This window comes from Rhinichthys klamathensis, unplaced genomic scaffold, assembly GCF_029890125.1.
Source record: "Rhinichthys klamathensis goyatoka isolate OS25496 unplaced genomic scaffold, OSU_Roscu_1.1 h1tg000120l_1, whole genome shotgun sequence".
NCBI classification, from domain to species: domain Eukaryota; kingdom Metazoa; phylum Chordata; class Actinopteri; order Cypriniformes; family Leuciscidae; genus Rhinichthys; species Rhinichthys klamathensis.
This window is the reverse complement of record NW_026606657.1, coordinates 90,528-106,322: the sequence shown is the minus strand read 5'-3', so window position 1 is coordinate 106,322 and position 15,795 is coordinate 90,528. Positions and strand designations below refer to the sequence as shown.

The window sequence follows — 15,795 nt, the reverse complement described above, 5'->3', positions numbered from 1 at the left end:
TCGCCTTGGCTGCTAAATGCAAAGTCAAGACACGCCGATGGAACGGACTTTGTAAAAGTAAGCAAATAAATATATGAGAAAATTCTGCATCGGTGTGTGTTTATGCATGCTAGGTTATCACTAATACTTTTACCTCTGATTATTACACCACCTGAGGAGACGCACCGTGGTGAGGAGCAGAGAGCGCGTCTCAGGTGCTGCGGTTATCACTCCGCCCAAGTAGCAGTGCTTCGCCTTCAGAGAATATAGTTCCCAGTATTTATATGGTTAAAATATGTCCGTGTCTCATGTGACTTTGTTTTTTGTACACTCTGTGACTATACAAATCACAACATGTAAATAGGAAAATGTTTGCGTTATTTTGTCACTTACTTGGATTAGTATGCTAGCTGCAACCATTTACATCCAGTCTTTGTGCTAAGCTAGGCTAGCGGTGGGTGCGTCAAACAGACTTATAGCACGCACGGAGATGAAAAAGGTATGTATGGACTTATCTAACTCTGGGGGATAAGGTGAATAGGCTAAAGTCCCAAAAAGTCGGAGTTTTCCTTTAAGTCAATGCATTGATGTTAGTGAGTCTTGCGAATACTTTTTCCTGCTAAAAACAAGCGGACAGGATGTCAAAACGGATCTTCATGTCACTTTGGATGAAGCCATCTGTATTATGACAAAAAAAGAGGAGAAGCTTCTGTCCCATTAGAGCAGTTCACACTTCCTGTTTGTCAAATACTGCAGATATACTCTCAGGTAAGACAATTACTGACTAATAATATAATTAATAATGCTTAGTGGTTTCTAGTATGTTGAGTTACACATGTGTTTTGGTGTCGGTGAAAGGGAACTTAAAACAGACTTGGATTAAACAGAACAATATACGCTAATACAGTTATCGTTCTTAGTGTGAACGGTCTTATTGACTGGCTGCCCTGTCATTGATGTCAATGATGTTCTCACATGAGGAAAAGTGAAGGTTTTTTTGAGATAATTAAGAAATAAAAGTTTTTGAGATCTTTATTTAGAAATATTTATGTTTAAAAAAACGATTTAAACAATTTATACCGAAAATAAAAGTGAAGTTTATGTAGGAAAAGTGGTTTGGTCCTCGCCCTCTATGACACGACTCTCAGCGGTGTCTTCCTGCTGTAAAATATGAACACAGATCATACACAACCTTAACTAAACCATCGACTGTTACTTCGCAAATCTGTAAATTCGTACTTGTACTTACATCACAATTGTTCTCGGCCAGAATCGCCAGGCATTCGATGTGCTCGGACATTTGTGCTGTTGTCTGTTGTAGCCGACTGTTTTCTTCTTCAAGCAAATTTATCCTGAGGAAGTTCAACAAGAAATGTAGTTTTGATGGATGGATCAGAAAAACAAAAATACACTACTGATCAAATGTGTGGGGTTGGTAAGTTCATTTGAAAAAAGTCTCTTATTCTCAGCAAGGCTGCATTTTATTTATTCAAAAATACAGTTAAACCGTTATATTGTGAAATATTATTACAATAACTGTTTATTCCTGTGATCAAAGCTGAATTTTCAGCATCATTATTCCAGTCTTCTGTGTCACATGATCCTTCAGAAATCATTCTAATATGCTTAATATTTTTTTTTGTGGATACTGTGATATGTTTTTTCAGAACAGTGTTTATTTGAAATAGACATTTTTTGTCGTTACTGTCACTTTAATTTCTTTTAAAAAATCCTGCTGACCACAAACTTTCAAACATATTCAAAAGTACCTAATTTGCATGGAGGAAACTGTATCCGAAGCATTTTTCTGTGCCTCTTCGAAGTCGTGCAGCTGTAAAAGAAGATCTCTCTTCTTCTGAAGCAGACTCTCATTTTCAGATGTGACCATCGTCATCATGTGTGACGTCTGATGAGGAGCAGATATCGTCATTTAGAAGTCTCACACAATCTTTGAATATTTCATTAGTCTGCCATTTTACCTTTTCCTCCTGTTTCCTCAGAATAAAAATCTCTTTCTCCAGCTCTTTGATTTTGTCGTCCCGCCACCCCGTCTCTCTCAGGTAAAGCCCTCTGGCCCGGCTCAGCTTGTTTTTGTAGTGGATCCGCTTGTCGTTGTATTTACTGGAAATATAAAGCACATCTCTTCCAAATGCTTTACTTTAAATCACTCAACAAAAAAGCATTTTAAATTAATCTTTAATGTTTGGATCTTTCTGCAGCGCTGCTTTAGCATCATTGAGATGCTAACTAAAATATCGTTTTTATTGATATATTTAAAAAAAAAATTGTGTTAATTTTTCGCTAAAAAAGTATGTTTTGTAGTATGAATGATATTCGGAAGTACTACATTCACCATGTTGCCCTTATCACGTGACCCACCAGTGTCAGTTATGTCGCTTCACTGCCATTCATAAATCCTCTCCCGTGGCCTCATGGGATAGTAAAGTGTCCATCATATGCACATTTCAGAATCTCACTGGAATAGGTAGGTCATCCGGGTACTTTTTCCTACTCTTTTATGAGCACTGTGAGTTCAGAATTATTTTGTCACATGCTGTTTTTCACCTACTATATAGTAGGTAAGTATACAATTTCGGATGCAGCCCTCTTGTCTTCTCTGATGATGTGTTTACTGGCTCGAGGGCGGAGCAACCTGTCACTCACATGAGATCCACCAATAGCAAACCACAACCATCCAATCAATTCCCCACAGACAAAATAAAGTCCCGCCCTACATTTGTTCTTGTTCGAGAAGCCGTTTCACTCGGATATATGCCACAATAGGGTAGAAAACACAATCGCAACTACTTTTATGTTGACTGTAACTAAAATAACCCTGGCTCTCTGTACCTCCTCTCAGTGTCCACGCTAACTAGAGCTAGCTGAAGTTCAGTCCTCAGTGAGTCCGTCTCCTGTTGACTGCTGGTTAGTCTGTTCTTCAAGTCACTGATGTCTTGTTGGAGCTGCTTGTACAGCAAACAAAAATGATTTAGAGTTAGTACATGAGTTGAAATTGGTATATACAACTTAAACCATTGCAATCTGTTGACTAAAGCAGATTTAAGATTCCCTCAGCAACACAAATGTCAGGTACCCTGTGGTTCTCCTGCTCCGCGTCACTGATGCTGTGTTGAAGTTGTGTGTTGTTTCTCCTCTGGGACAGCAGCTCTTGTTTGGTGGTGCTGAGGATCTTCTGGATGCCCTGGAGCTCCTTAAACAGACTCTTCTGCTCCTCTGCGTCCTGCTGAAGCTGGACTTCCTGTGACTGATGCGAATAATAATAATTCGTTACATTTATATAGCGCTTCTCTAGGTACTCAAAGCGCTTTACATGTGGAAGGGGGAATCTCCTCAACCACTGAAAGTGTGTGTTCGGTGTCATTTCAGGGTCACAGCAGGGGTCCCAAACATTTATGACAGTGGAACCTGTAAAATATGTACTTGAAGTACATCCTGAGAGCCTAAGATAATATTTCAATAATTTAGCAACATATTCGCATATTCATGGTTCTCTGATGACGGTTAATGGTCAAATTATATAAAATATCGAATCTCTTTTCAGTAAATGTTTTATTTTGATTGTTTTTATTTTAAAGTTATTTAATATTTCTATATATAGGGATTCACAACTTGGCCACAAAATTTTTTTACAATTATTTTGTCATGTATGGCAATTTTAACAGCGATATGATGATGATGAAACCAACTAATACCTCTTTCAGGGTCTTTATTATTATTATTATTATTATTATTAATAATAAGTTTTAACTCCAATTATAAAAATGAAGACAAATATATTACTATTGTAAATTACAGTTGTACTGTAAAAAACATTTTTTTGTGATAATTATAAAAATAACTATTTTATGTCTTAAATTCTTCACTTTTAAACGTTCAAATCCTCAAGCTTTTAACATTTAAAATCCTCAAAGTTTTATTTGGCAGAATATAGGTGAAATGCTGTAAACTTCCCTTATAAGTGTTGGAAATTATGCAAATGTATAAATACAGTGAGCTACGAGGTTGTTAATAGACACTATTTGCTTATGTTGAAGCCGTCAGCCAACGCTATTTCAACTTATAATAATCGTGTTAAACTGCATTACCCATAATTCTGTACAGAAAAATCCCAGAGAGTCGAAAGAAGCAAAACGTGCCAGACTAGCGCTTTAGCTCCTCCCACTCCTATGAAGCAACGCAAATGACGTATATATAAATATATAATCAACATTTTTAAATGAATAGTTTTATATTTCTTTATTGTTTTTAATTCGATTATGCTGTTCACAGTACTTCATGGGATTGTAGTTCTTTCCATCACTAAAGACGTTAAGTACACCATTGTCCGATTTTCCATATACTTTAAAATGCAAAATGTTATGAATGAACTCGTAGCTGGTTGACTTGGCTCATGGCTTAACTCTTTAACAAACACTTTTTTGAAGTCCCTATGGGAGAAATGAATAGAAAAAATACTTCCGGAAGCAACAACACTCCAATAGAGGTTCCTTTACCTGGACCAAAGCTCTGGCCTGATGGATTTCTATCTGCGTGGTCTTTGTCAGCTGTCTGGTCTTCTGCTGCTCCTCCTGGAGGACAAACTTCAGCCGGCGAACTTCAGCGTCCAGAGAGGACAACTAAAAGAAGTCAGTGATTTAGTCCCTTATCATAACTAATGACCAAATCAAAGTCGAATCGCTCTGGTTACCTGCTTCAGGTGTTTGTCACACTGTCGTTCCACATCCTGCACCTCTAGCTCTCGCACCTTAGATACTAAATCTCTGATCTGTGAATGCACAAGACACATGCATTAAAGCATTTGCTACATTCAACTTGTGTGTGTGTTTTCCTTCTCAGTGCTCACCTCGAGCTGAAGGCTGCTGACGGTGGACCTGTAATCGCTCGACTGCTTCTCACAGAGGTTCTGAAAGTCTCGCACTAACTGCTCCGTCTCCGTCCTCTTCCTCTTCTGCTCTTCACAGTCATCCACTGCTCTCCTCCGCAGGTCCGCCTCCATCTCAAACTCCATCCGCAGCTTCAGTGTGAGCCGAGTCAGATCCTGCAGCGTGATCAACCTCTCCTGCATCTCATCGAGACACCTGGAAAACACCAGACCCTTCATTTCACTTGCCAGAGGTGTGTCCATGTTTTCTCAGCGGAATTCTTCATTGTCTTTATTCTTATAAAAATGATGTATATAAATAAGGTCCATTAGCATGAGTATGTTTATCGATTATATACAGTCAAACTGCGGTCGAACCGTTTATGAATATCCTCTTCCTGCAGCTTCTGGGCTTTGGATGGAGTGACAGTGCTGTCAGGGGCTTCTGCCTGTTACAGTAACATAACATGAACAACTCACTCAAGATAAATTGAAGTACTATAATGTGTGTACGTGTGTGTGTATATATATAATATGCAAACGTTTTATAACTTTATATACATTTATACACAACCATGTTTTTAAAAAAAAAGGCTCTTCTGCTCACCAAGGCTGCATTTATTTGATCAAAATAAAGTAAAAAAACTGTAATATTTTGATATATTATTACAATTAAAAATAACTGTTTTCTATGTGAATGTATTGTAAAATATAATTTATTCCTGTGATCAAAGCTGAGTTTTCAGCATCATTACTCCAGTCTTCAGCGTCACATGATCCTTCAGAAATCACTCTAATATGATGATTTGATCCTCAAGATACATTTCTCATTATTATCATTGTTGAAAACAGTTGTGCTGCTTAATGTTTTTCTGGAAACTGATCAAAAAAAATTCTGGATGTTTTTGATGAATGGAAAGTTCAAAACAACAGTGTTTATTTGAAATAGAAATCTTTTGTAAAACTAGAACTGTTTTTACTGTCACTTTTGATCAATTTAATGCATCCTTTCTAAATAAAAGTGTCTTTCAATTCCTTAAACAAATCTTACTGACCCCAAATTTTTGAACAGTTATGTATGTATATGTTTCTGGTGGAACCATTTCTTTATGCATCTTTAAATAGATGATTATCTTACCATTTCAAGCAAATTCACACGCTCTGCCTGTAGTCTCTTCACACACACCCTAAGATAACACAGTTCTTCTTCCTGTTTCTCATTTATCTCTTTTATTTTTCGCAGTTCAGCCACTTCTAAGAAAAGCAAGTCAGACTATAGGTCAGTTCAGCTGAGAGGTTGATACTACTAAGATGCACAAGACAGAGAAATGAGGAATACATGATACCACAGCGTTTCAGTTTCTCCACTTCGTGTCGGAGGAATTCAACTTCCATTTGAGCTTCTTGCAGCTCTGGTTCTAAAACAAAAGCATGATTTCGATGTCAGTATGTTTATGAGTGTGTCCCACCTCTTTATCCCTAGTGTGAGACCAGTGAAGGGATTTACCATAAGCCTTCTGCGTCAAGTGAGCAGACTCGAGCTCATCCGTGAGTCTGCGGATCTCCTTGTGGGCCATGGAGAGCCGGGCTGAGGCTTCTTCTATATCTCGCTCCAGTTCTTGTAACGTCCATCCCTTCAGCTTGTCATCCCCACTGCACCGCATGTCAACCGCTTGCTACAAACACAAACACTCATATAAGACCACTTGACAGTGGGTATTTGGTGTATTTCATTAACCAGTGCATGCTTTGTAGACACTGAGCGCGACAGCAACTAAGATGCTGCTTCAAGAAATCCTCAACTTGCATGCTTGAGGAAAAAAACATTAACAAGAAAAGGAATCAAAGGTTATTAAAAGTGGTCCTCATGTAAATTAAAAACAGTATACTGTAAAGGTTAGTATACTGTAAAGGTTAGTAAAGTGTAAAGTAAATTGTCACTAATAGTTAGTGGAAATAAAAGAAATTAAAGGTCAGTAAAAGTAAAGTTAGTTAAAGTGTAAAGTAAATTGTAAAGATAGTAAAGGTGAAAGTAAAAGAAATCAAAGGTTAGTTAAAGTGTAAAGTAAAAGAAAGTGTAAAGTAAATTGTAAAGATAGTAAAGGTGAAAGTAAAAGAAATCAAAGGTTCGTAAAAGTGGTCCTCATGTAAAATAAACACAGTATACTGTAAAGTTTGGTAAAAAAAAGTGTAAAGTAAGTGTCAATTTAGTCAAAGTGTAAAGTAAATTGCAATGATAGTAAAAGTAAAAATAGAAGAAATCAAGGGTTAGTAAAAGTATAAAGTAAAATAAAGTGTCAAGTAAATTGTAAAGATGGTAAAAGAAATCAAAAGGTAGTCAGTGTTAAGAAAAAGTGTCCAGTAAGTAAAGTGTAAAGTAACAGAAAATGTAAAGTAAGTAAACTTTACACACACAGTTGTAATAGTAAGATAGCAAAAGTGTAAAGAAATCAAAGGTTAGTTAAAGTGTAAAGTAAAAGAAAGTGTAAAGTAAATTGTAAGGATAGTAAAAGTGAAAATAGAAGAAATCAAGGGTTAGTACAAGTATAAAGTAAAAGTGTCCAGTTAGTAAAGTGTAAAGTAAAAGAAAGTGTAAAGTAAGTAAACTTTACACACACTGTTTTGATAGCAAGATAGCAAAAGTGTAAAGAAATCAAAGGTTAGTAAAAGTGTAAAGTTAGTTAAAGTGTAAAGTAAAAGAAAGTGTAAAGTAAATTGTAAAGATAGTAAAGGTGAAAGTAAAAGAAATCAAAGGTTAGTTAAAGTGTAAAGTAAAAGAAAGTGTAAAGTAAATTGTAAAGGTGAAAGTAAAAGAAATCAAAGGTTAGTAAAAGTGGTCCTCATGTAAAATAAACACAGTATACTGTAAAGGTTGGTAAAAAAGTGTAAAGTAAAGGTATAAAGTAAGTGTCAATTTAGTAAAAGTGTAAAGTAAATTGCAAGGATAGTAAAAGTAAAAATAGAAGAAATCAAGGGTTAGTAAAAGTATAAAGTAAAATAAAGTGTCAAGTAAATTGTAAAGATGGTAAAAGTGAAAGTAAAAGAAATCAAAAGGTAGTCAGTGTAAAGTAAAAGTGTCCAGTTAGTAAAGTGTAAAGTAAGTACACTTTACACACACAGTTGTGATAGCAAGATAGCAAAAGTGTAAAGAAATCAAAGGTTAGTAAAAGTATAAAGAAAGTAAGGGTCAAGTTAGTAAAAGTGGTCCTTGTCAAGTATACTGTAAGGTTTGTTGGAATCCATCTGAATTAAGACTAATAAGAAGCGATACTAACGCCTCTTAAATTTAGTTTACGGCTCTATGCTTTTTGTTGTGCATTTCAACTACATGCATCAGGTTAATTATTATAAACATACAGGCATTAATTTCTGTTTACTCTGAGCTGCCTTTCTGAGTCCTAGGAGCCGCTTCCAAGGGCTCTGAACGTGTAGTGGTGATGACACCTTGTGGAAAGACGAGGAGGTTGATTTATTAAGTCTCTAATCAGACATTTTGCACTTTCATAAAAAAAAAACAGAAAACAAGAATTAGGTCAGGAACATGATGTAATATTGTTGGAAAATATAAACTATATTATACTATATACAGTATCTTCACGTAAAGTAATATATACTATAATATAGCAGATCTCAACTGCTTGCTTTGTTGTATAGTTGCAAAATGTAAACAATATTATTGTCCAGCTTCAGTCTGCTAAATGTGACATAAGGCGTGATGTTAAAGGGGTCATGAACTGGCTTCTTAAATTGTTTTATATTGTTGTCTGAGGTCAACTTATGACGTTCGTTTGGTTTTTACATTCAAAAACATCTAAATGAATAAGTAATAGGCTATTTTCTACCCTAGTTTTGAGCCTAGCTCAAAAACGCTCTGTTTTTATGGGCGTCTCGCATTGAAGACTTGGAAGTAAACGCCCACTGCTGTGAGTGGATAACAGTTTTGCATATTATAATGAGTTTCGTGTAATGCGCGAATCGGTGGGCGGGGCTAAACCAGCCGTGTTGAAGTAGGCGTTGATCTTCTTCTGCGGGGGTGGTGTTTTATCCTCTTTGTCGTCATAGTTCCCCACTTTGAAAAACGAGTCGTTTGCTGAGCCTGGTGTTAATAAAAGCTTTTATTGGACTAACAAGGACGTTTTCAGTTCTGAAACTTACAGGATATTCTTATAATATGATGACCTCTTAGATGTCAAAAGCTCAAGGAAAATTTGATTTCTCAGTTCATCACCCCTTTAAGATATTATAAACTCTAACATGATGAATTTTTGCAAAGCTGCTTTAAAACATGCATTTAAATACATGTAGGAAGGTAAAACAACCTGAGAACGGATTCTCTTACTTTGACCACATTATCTTCACAACCCTGCGACGTTTGGACATCAGGATGGCATGCGCTCTTCACATCCACATCCTGGCTCTGTATCTTCTCCAGCAGGGATGCTCTGTCTGCGAGGAGGTAGGCTACCTGTTCACTCAAGCTGATGGGGATAATATCAGCCAGACCTTCCTGAAGTAACATCTCGGAGACCTCGCTCCTCTGAGCCTCTGTACATATAGATTTAAATGTCATATGAGTGGTGTAGGGCGAGCGGGCCTGAGGGAGGAGAGAACAGAGGAACGCACCTTGCTGCAGGTGGACGTCGTCCAGAGACGCACGGAGAGTTATGTTTTCTTGTTCGAGATGTAAAGCCACAGAGTCTCGGGTCTTTGTGAGACTCTTAATGTGATTGATGTATTGCTGAACCTGGGCACACACATATTCTCTTATATATATATCTACCTAAACATCTCGTTTTGTGTTCCACAGACACTCATATGGATCTGAAACAAATACAGGTGAGTAAATGATGAGTCTTTTTTTCTTTAGCCCAACTCACCTTTTCAATCTCAGCGACCCGTTCCTTCTGAAGATCTTGTATCTGTTGGTTGAGGGACTTCACAGTATTTTCACTGCTCTTGTAAAGCTGCCACAGCAAAGACAAGCGCTCACTAATGGAGGCCGAGGGGTCCAAACCTTCCTCCTGCAGTCGCTGCTCCATGTCCTGCAACATCTTTCCATCCTAAACCGACATAGAGATGCATGATCTAATGTCTATCTATATCTGTCTATCTGTATCTAACTGTCTATGTATCTATCTTCGATCTAAACATCCGAGATCAGTGTTTAGATGTGTACATCAAACACGTGATGTGCTCATGTTGTTTAAACCTCCTTTGACAGCTGTTGTTGCAGATCGGAGGAGGTTGTGCACATGCGCACATCTGTTTTTCCTTTTAAACGACTTGCGGTTTTCTAGCATTAAACCTTTATTACTTTCAGTTACATTTGTTTTTCTGCGAAAAGAATAGAGCGAAAGCACCAGATAGTACGAGGTATATTTACATAACTTATAACAGACGGATATTTACCACAAAACCAGATGTGATGTATTGCCTAAAGAAAAAAGTCAAATGAGCGATTCGCCACGGAAAGGTTTATAAAACCAGACCTTACCTGTGCTGTGCACATCACCTACCGTTATTCAAAACCATTGAAGTTACCTTTTAGTTGTTGTTAAAAGTTATTATTGTTTTAAAAGAGAGATATCCCGCGAAACACACGCACGCACGCACACGTTGACGACTGAAGCGTTTTTCTTTCTTGCAACTGTCGCATTCTAACAGAACTTTCAGACGGTCACGGTCGCCTAGAAACGGATGTTAATGTTTCACCTTAAGGATTTTTCAGCGTTTACTTGGAACGTGCGTTCACCAGCGACAACAGACTGTGTGTGTGTGTGTGTGTGTGTGTGCGCTCTCTCTCTCTCTCTCTCTCTCTCTCTCTCTCTCTCTCTCTCTCTCTCTCTCTCTCTCTCTGTGTGTGTGTGTGTGTGTGTGTGTGTGTGTCTTTGTGTGGGACGTCCTGCAAAAGAACCCCACAAACTCCGTAATGATAAACGAGGTTCCCAAACAAGTAGCTTTATAAGGTTCACTCACGAAACGGGGCCATTTTCCACTTTGAAAGGGTAATTTAAAGTAAATGTTAATTATATAAACTTTTATTTTAAGATAATAATGCATAGGCTACTCATTGACAAAAGACCATTTATATGCGACATAACACTGCGTTAAAAGCTGCGTTAGTTCATTGGGTTTTTTGTTTGTTTTTTAAATGTTCATGAAGGACACAAAAATTTAAAAAAAAAAAAAAAAAAATTATGGAATGACCCACATATTACGAGCATGGGAAGATACATAAAACATTGTATTAAATTACTAAATGTTCCTTTCCTCAGATTAGAGTATTTAGCCTGTTTATACTAACTCTAAATTAAACCACAAATGTACAGAACAAGATAAAAATAGTTCAGTTTGGTTGAGCGGAAAGATTGAAACGCTTCACAGGGGATTTGGGTGAGAACTGATGTTTCTCTGGGTGGTCTGCGTTTCCTCCAACAGGAAATAATTGACCAGATTGCTCCCGTTTTTAACTGCCTACTAAACAACACGTGGCCATCAATGAATTTAACAAGATGTGAATATAATCATTAATCATCAAAGTGAAAATATCTATGAAATTCAATTTAAAAAATCCACATTTTTATAGCTGAAACTACCATATTAGAACATCATTGCATTGAGTGTTGTGTAATTATGTAACAGACTCTCTCTGGGTTTGGGCGGACACACACTCAAGCCCATTTTTAACTAACCCAAAGTTTTTCTGGAGTTTTTCCTTCTGTGAAGAAAACTCCTCCTCTAACAGAGCCCACATTCCTTCCTGGACCGTTTTTCCCAAACGTGTGAGTCTGTGGAGAGAGTGAGTGAGTGTGTTGAGGAGATGAGAGAAGGGGAGGAGACCAGCTAAGAAACAACACTGGACTTCAGACGAGAGTTTTCCGAAGATTTGCTGGTACGAGCACACACAAGGTAAGCTGCATTTTTATTTCTTCAACAACAGCGAGTATATCCTCTCTTTAATTAATACTTCCAGACTTTTTAGAGCCTGATGTTCCATGGATGTACTGGTCCATAAAGAACCTATAGATCTTCACATTTACTTTGTTAATGCACAAGAACCCTTAACACCTAAAAGTCACACCAAGAATATGTCATTTAAAAAGAACCCTGTAAAATAGTTCGTATCCTGAACCTAAGACCCGCTGAAGAGCCTTAGAGTCAAACTATTTATGTTCTCCGAGACATTCTTCTGTTTGTTTGTTCATTTAGAACAATCCAGAAAAATCTTAGATGTAGAAAAGATTGTTATCTGGTCTGTCAGAGCGTCCTGCGTGAGGTGTTTCTGTAGCTTTTATGATTGGTAATTACAGCTCTATAATTTAAAGAACATCTTAGTAAAGTCTTGCATGGCAGAGAGAGTGACTTAAGAGCAAGAACTGTCCGAATCTGTTCCAGGAACGCATAATGAGCAGCTCCTGCATGTAAACATGAGAGGTGGGGGCCGATTTAATGAAAACCATGAGTTAGAGAATGTTGTCTAAATACGTAATCTTTCGGCCACCGCAAAAGGCCTCTTGGTCTCTGATTTGGAAAGAGATCTGAAACGCAGTGTGAGTTATTTTCACTGCACAGTAGTGACACAGAGGGTGTGCAATCTTAGGATCCGTGTGTGTCGTTCCCAATCCCCATCCCGATCCGTCACAGTCCTTGTATGAATGGAGGTTTTGTTGAATTCAAGCAGAAGTCTCCATTCATATATGGACGGAAAAGTCATGGAACGTTTGTGGTATTGCTATGTTATGCGTCTTGGAAACATGATGATGCAAAAGCGTCTAGCAGTGAGGTGAAAATTCATTTATAGGTATGACGCCAGTGATGGATTATTACAGTGGTCCAATCAAAGTTCACACGCGAGTCCTACATTTTTCCCTGGAAAGATTCTGTCAGCAAATGGCATCATTTTGATTAAGTAAACTTCCTCATGCAGTCAAGAACATTTCCAGAGCATCATACACCAGATTTTTTCAGCAATGATACATCAAATTGATCACTAAAGACATTCAAAATATTTCTATTTGAAAACAATGGTGTTCTTTTGAACTTTCTATTCATCAAAGAATCCTGAAAACCAAGTGAATCAGTTCCCACATTGATGATAATCAGAAATGTTTCTTAAGCAGCAAATCATCATATTAGAAGGATCATGTGACACTTTGAACACAGGAATAAATGACATTTTACAATATATTCAAACAGAAAATATTTATTTAAAATTTTAATAATATTTCACTTTTACTTTATTTCTGATCAAATAAATGCAGCCTTGGTGAGCAAAGAGACTTCTTTCAAAAACATTAAACTTTTGTACTGTATAGGATTCACATTAGATAGAAAATGTATCTTTCAGTTTGTTTAATCACATGCTAGAGAACAGACTATACGTTTACACAGCACTCATAATGTCGGCTACATCAGATGCTTTTTAGACACACTGATAAATCCCAAATGATTCCTCATTTTCCTTTGTGAGTATATGAGGCTCAAACAGAACTTTTTCTTCTTCTACCGACAGGATCCACCAAAATGTCTTTCCTGTTGATGTTTGTGACAGTTCTGCATCTGGTCACCCTGGCCATACTTTTCATTGCCACCATGGAGAAGGTTAGTCAGAACTGCAATAAAGACACACTTCTGCCCTATGAGCAAATGCATAGTTCAGAGGTCATGTGTGTTTGTCAATCTAAATGTACTAAAAATTGTAGTGTGAAGTCTTCGGCTGCATACTTTTAATGTATATATTATAATGTAAATCACTGGAGATCAGGTGAAGCTCATTTTTCCAAAATTGTGAAACATTTTAACAAATGAAATTTGAGAAACTCACATTTTTAAAAAGCATCTACACATCATTACATCTTAGGGGCATTTAAACTACACCATTTTCAACTAAAAACAGAAAATTATGCTTTTTCTAGTCCTGGTGGACTTTGGGAGACACCGAGAACTCGGATCTCTGGTATAAGTGCTCCTATGACAACGCCACAGAAACCTGGTTATGTGCATCTGTCCGGGAGAACGGTGGGTAACTAACACTTTTAAACAGTATAAGGCATGGCTATTAAACAAAAGTGCAAAACTAGTTTTTGTTATTACAAAAAGTTATTAACTCTTTTTCCGCCAGCGTTTAAAAAAAAAAAAGTTGCCAGCCACCACCAGCGTTTTTGATAATTTTCACAAAAATATTTTGTTGTATATGAATAACTGAAAATGCAACATATCAAAAGAAAAGAACAGACCCTGAGCTTTTAAACAAAAAAAAACTGTTTTATTCTAGCATCATGCATTCTTTTTTTATGCTCTTTATATATAGGCCTATATATATATATATAGAGAGAGAGAGATGCAAACAATAACAAGCTACGCAAATAATGTTAGAATAATGACACTGACATATAGCCTGACAACATCTCACCTGACAGCAGATACTGAATCAGGACAACGCATTTCTCTCAGCAACATGGCATCATGACTTTGTTTGCGTAAACATACACGCCACTTTCAAGTCAAGTGGCGTGTTATCTATACGCATTTTGAGCTATCCGCGTGTATGTCCACGCCGAAACGAACCGTCATCTTTTGCGTGTATGTCTACGCCGTTAAATGTCCGAGTGATTCCGCGTGTATGTACACGCCATATGTCCGAGCGAAACGAAGCAAAATGTAGATCTACTTCTGGAGAGCGATATTTTTTTTCCTAGGATGGTAGGGGAACACTCATAAATGGTATTAACCCCAGTGACGGGTAGGTCTAGGGACGGGGTTGGGGTCATATATTTATACAGTAATGTAACGTTAAGTCAACGGCGTTGATAAACACGCTGAAAAACGATTATGCGTGTTGATAGCACGCCAAAAATGGAAATACGAATTGGCGTGTCATACATACGCCATTTCATGAGATCAGAGGCACGTGTTACATAAACTGCATCTGACCGAAGAGTCAACGGCGTTCACGACACGCATGTCTTTCAAAATAAAAGTCTCACATCAGAAAAACATTCAGAATTATGTTTATTTATTTATTTGACTGCACACTGGGTCGCGACCCACCATTTTAGAGACTACATTTCTACACTGAAATTGACGAATAATCTTTTAAAAAAAAATAGCTATTTGTGATATTCTGATATTCTTCTCTCTCAGAATGGCTGCAGTCAGTCCAGGCCCTCATGATATTATCTGTAGTGCTCTCTTCCATCTCCTTCATGGTGTTCCTCGGACAGCTCTTCACCATGTCCAAAGGAGGACTTTTCTACTTCACTGGTCTATGTCAATTTTTTGCAGGTAAGTGTTTTCATGAATTACTTATAAACTGATTATATATAATTTTGTATTAGGTTGGACTAGTAGGTAGGCAGAACGTTGATGTCATGTTATTATTATTCCCTGAATACCACATGTGCTGCTCCCTTGTGGCCATTTCTCTTCTCACACGATTCACCTCCTCCACACTCACAGGTTTTGCAGCATTTGCGGCTGTTCTTATCTACACCTTTCAAAGGAGCGAGATTCTTCAAGATGTTCAGGAACTGGAAACGGGTCGTTTCGGCTACTGTTACATTCTAGCCTGGGTCTGTGTGCCCCTTTTACTTATTAGTGGCGCACTTTATGTGCATCTGCGCAAACGGGCCTGATTTTCTGCTCAACACCACGCAACGCATGTGTAGCTGTTTAGTCTGCTATGAGATTATATAATGCTTATGGCTGTTTTTAGGTCAAATATTTTATGATATATGGCTTATTGTTATTTGTAATTTATTATTATCCTACTAGTTTGCTTTGCTGCTTTTGGGAAGTTGCATCAACAAGTGCTGTAATTTGCCATAGTGTGGAAACTGCTGCTTTATAGGAGTGACTTTTGTTCATCTTCAGAACACAAATGAAGATCTTTTTGATGAAATCTGAGATCTTTCTGTCCCTCCAACGACAGATAC

General features: G+C 37.4%; 2 protein-coding genes across 3 annotated transcripts in view; one reads left to right on the top strand and one right to left on the bottom strand.

The window, feature by feature from the left end:
• Positions 1-15,599, top strand: part of emp3a (epithelial membrane protein 3a) — a 127,195-nt gene extending 111,596 nt beyond the window's left edge. The window contains exons 2-6 of the mRNA XM_056255305.1: positions 11,673-11,770; positions 13,374-13,462; positions 13,777-13,879; positions 15,005-15,145; positions 15,320-15,599. Coding sequence (XP_056111280.1) covers positions 13,385-13,462; positions 13,777-13,879; positions 15,005-15,145; positions 15,320-15,495 — 498 coding nt within the window. The 5' untranslated portion in view covers positions 11,673-11,770; positions 13,374-13,384 and the 3' untranslated portion in view covers positions 15,496-15,599. The remainder of the gene's footprint in view (positions 1-11,672; positions 11,771-13,373; positions 13,463-13,776; positions 13,880-15,004; positions 15,146-15,319) is intronic.
• On the bottom strand, positions 1,048-10,559 carry si:dkey-264d12.5 (uncharacterized). 2 transcript variants are annotated; one of them, XM_056255287.1, is made up of 18 exons: positions 10,356-10,559; positions 9,739-9,921; positions 9,485-9,605; positions 9,201-9,406; positions 8,219-8,305; positions 6,369-6,537; positions 6,208-6,279; positions 6,000-6,115; positions 5,240-5,310; positions 4,844-5,078; positions 4,688-4,765; positions 4,494-4,616; positions 3,074-3,244; positions 2,830-2,945; positions 1,959-2,100; positions 1,749-1,885; positions 1,229-1,331; positions 1,048-1,140 (listed from the first exon to the last, which is right to left on the bottom strand). In XM_056255287.1, the coding sequence occupies exons 1-18, from the start codon at positions 10,368-10,370 to the stop codon at positions 1,078-1,080; spliced, it is 2,208 nt and encodes a 735-aa protein (XP_056111262.1). In that variant the 5' UTR covers positions 10,371-10,559; the 3' UTR covers positions 1,048-1,077. The 2 variants fall into 2 exon arrangements, with proteins under 2 accessions (XP_056111262.1, XP_056111263.1); XM_056255288.1 differs by having other exon boundaries at positions 2,830-2,942; positions 10,356-10,494.
• Positions 15,600-15,795: the final 196 nt, after the last annotated feature.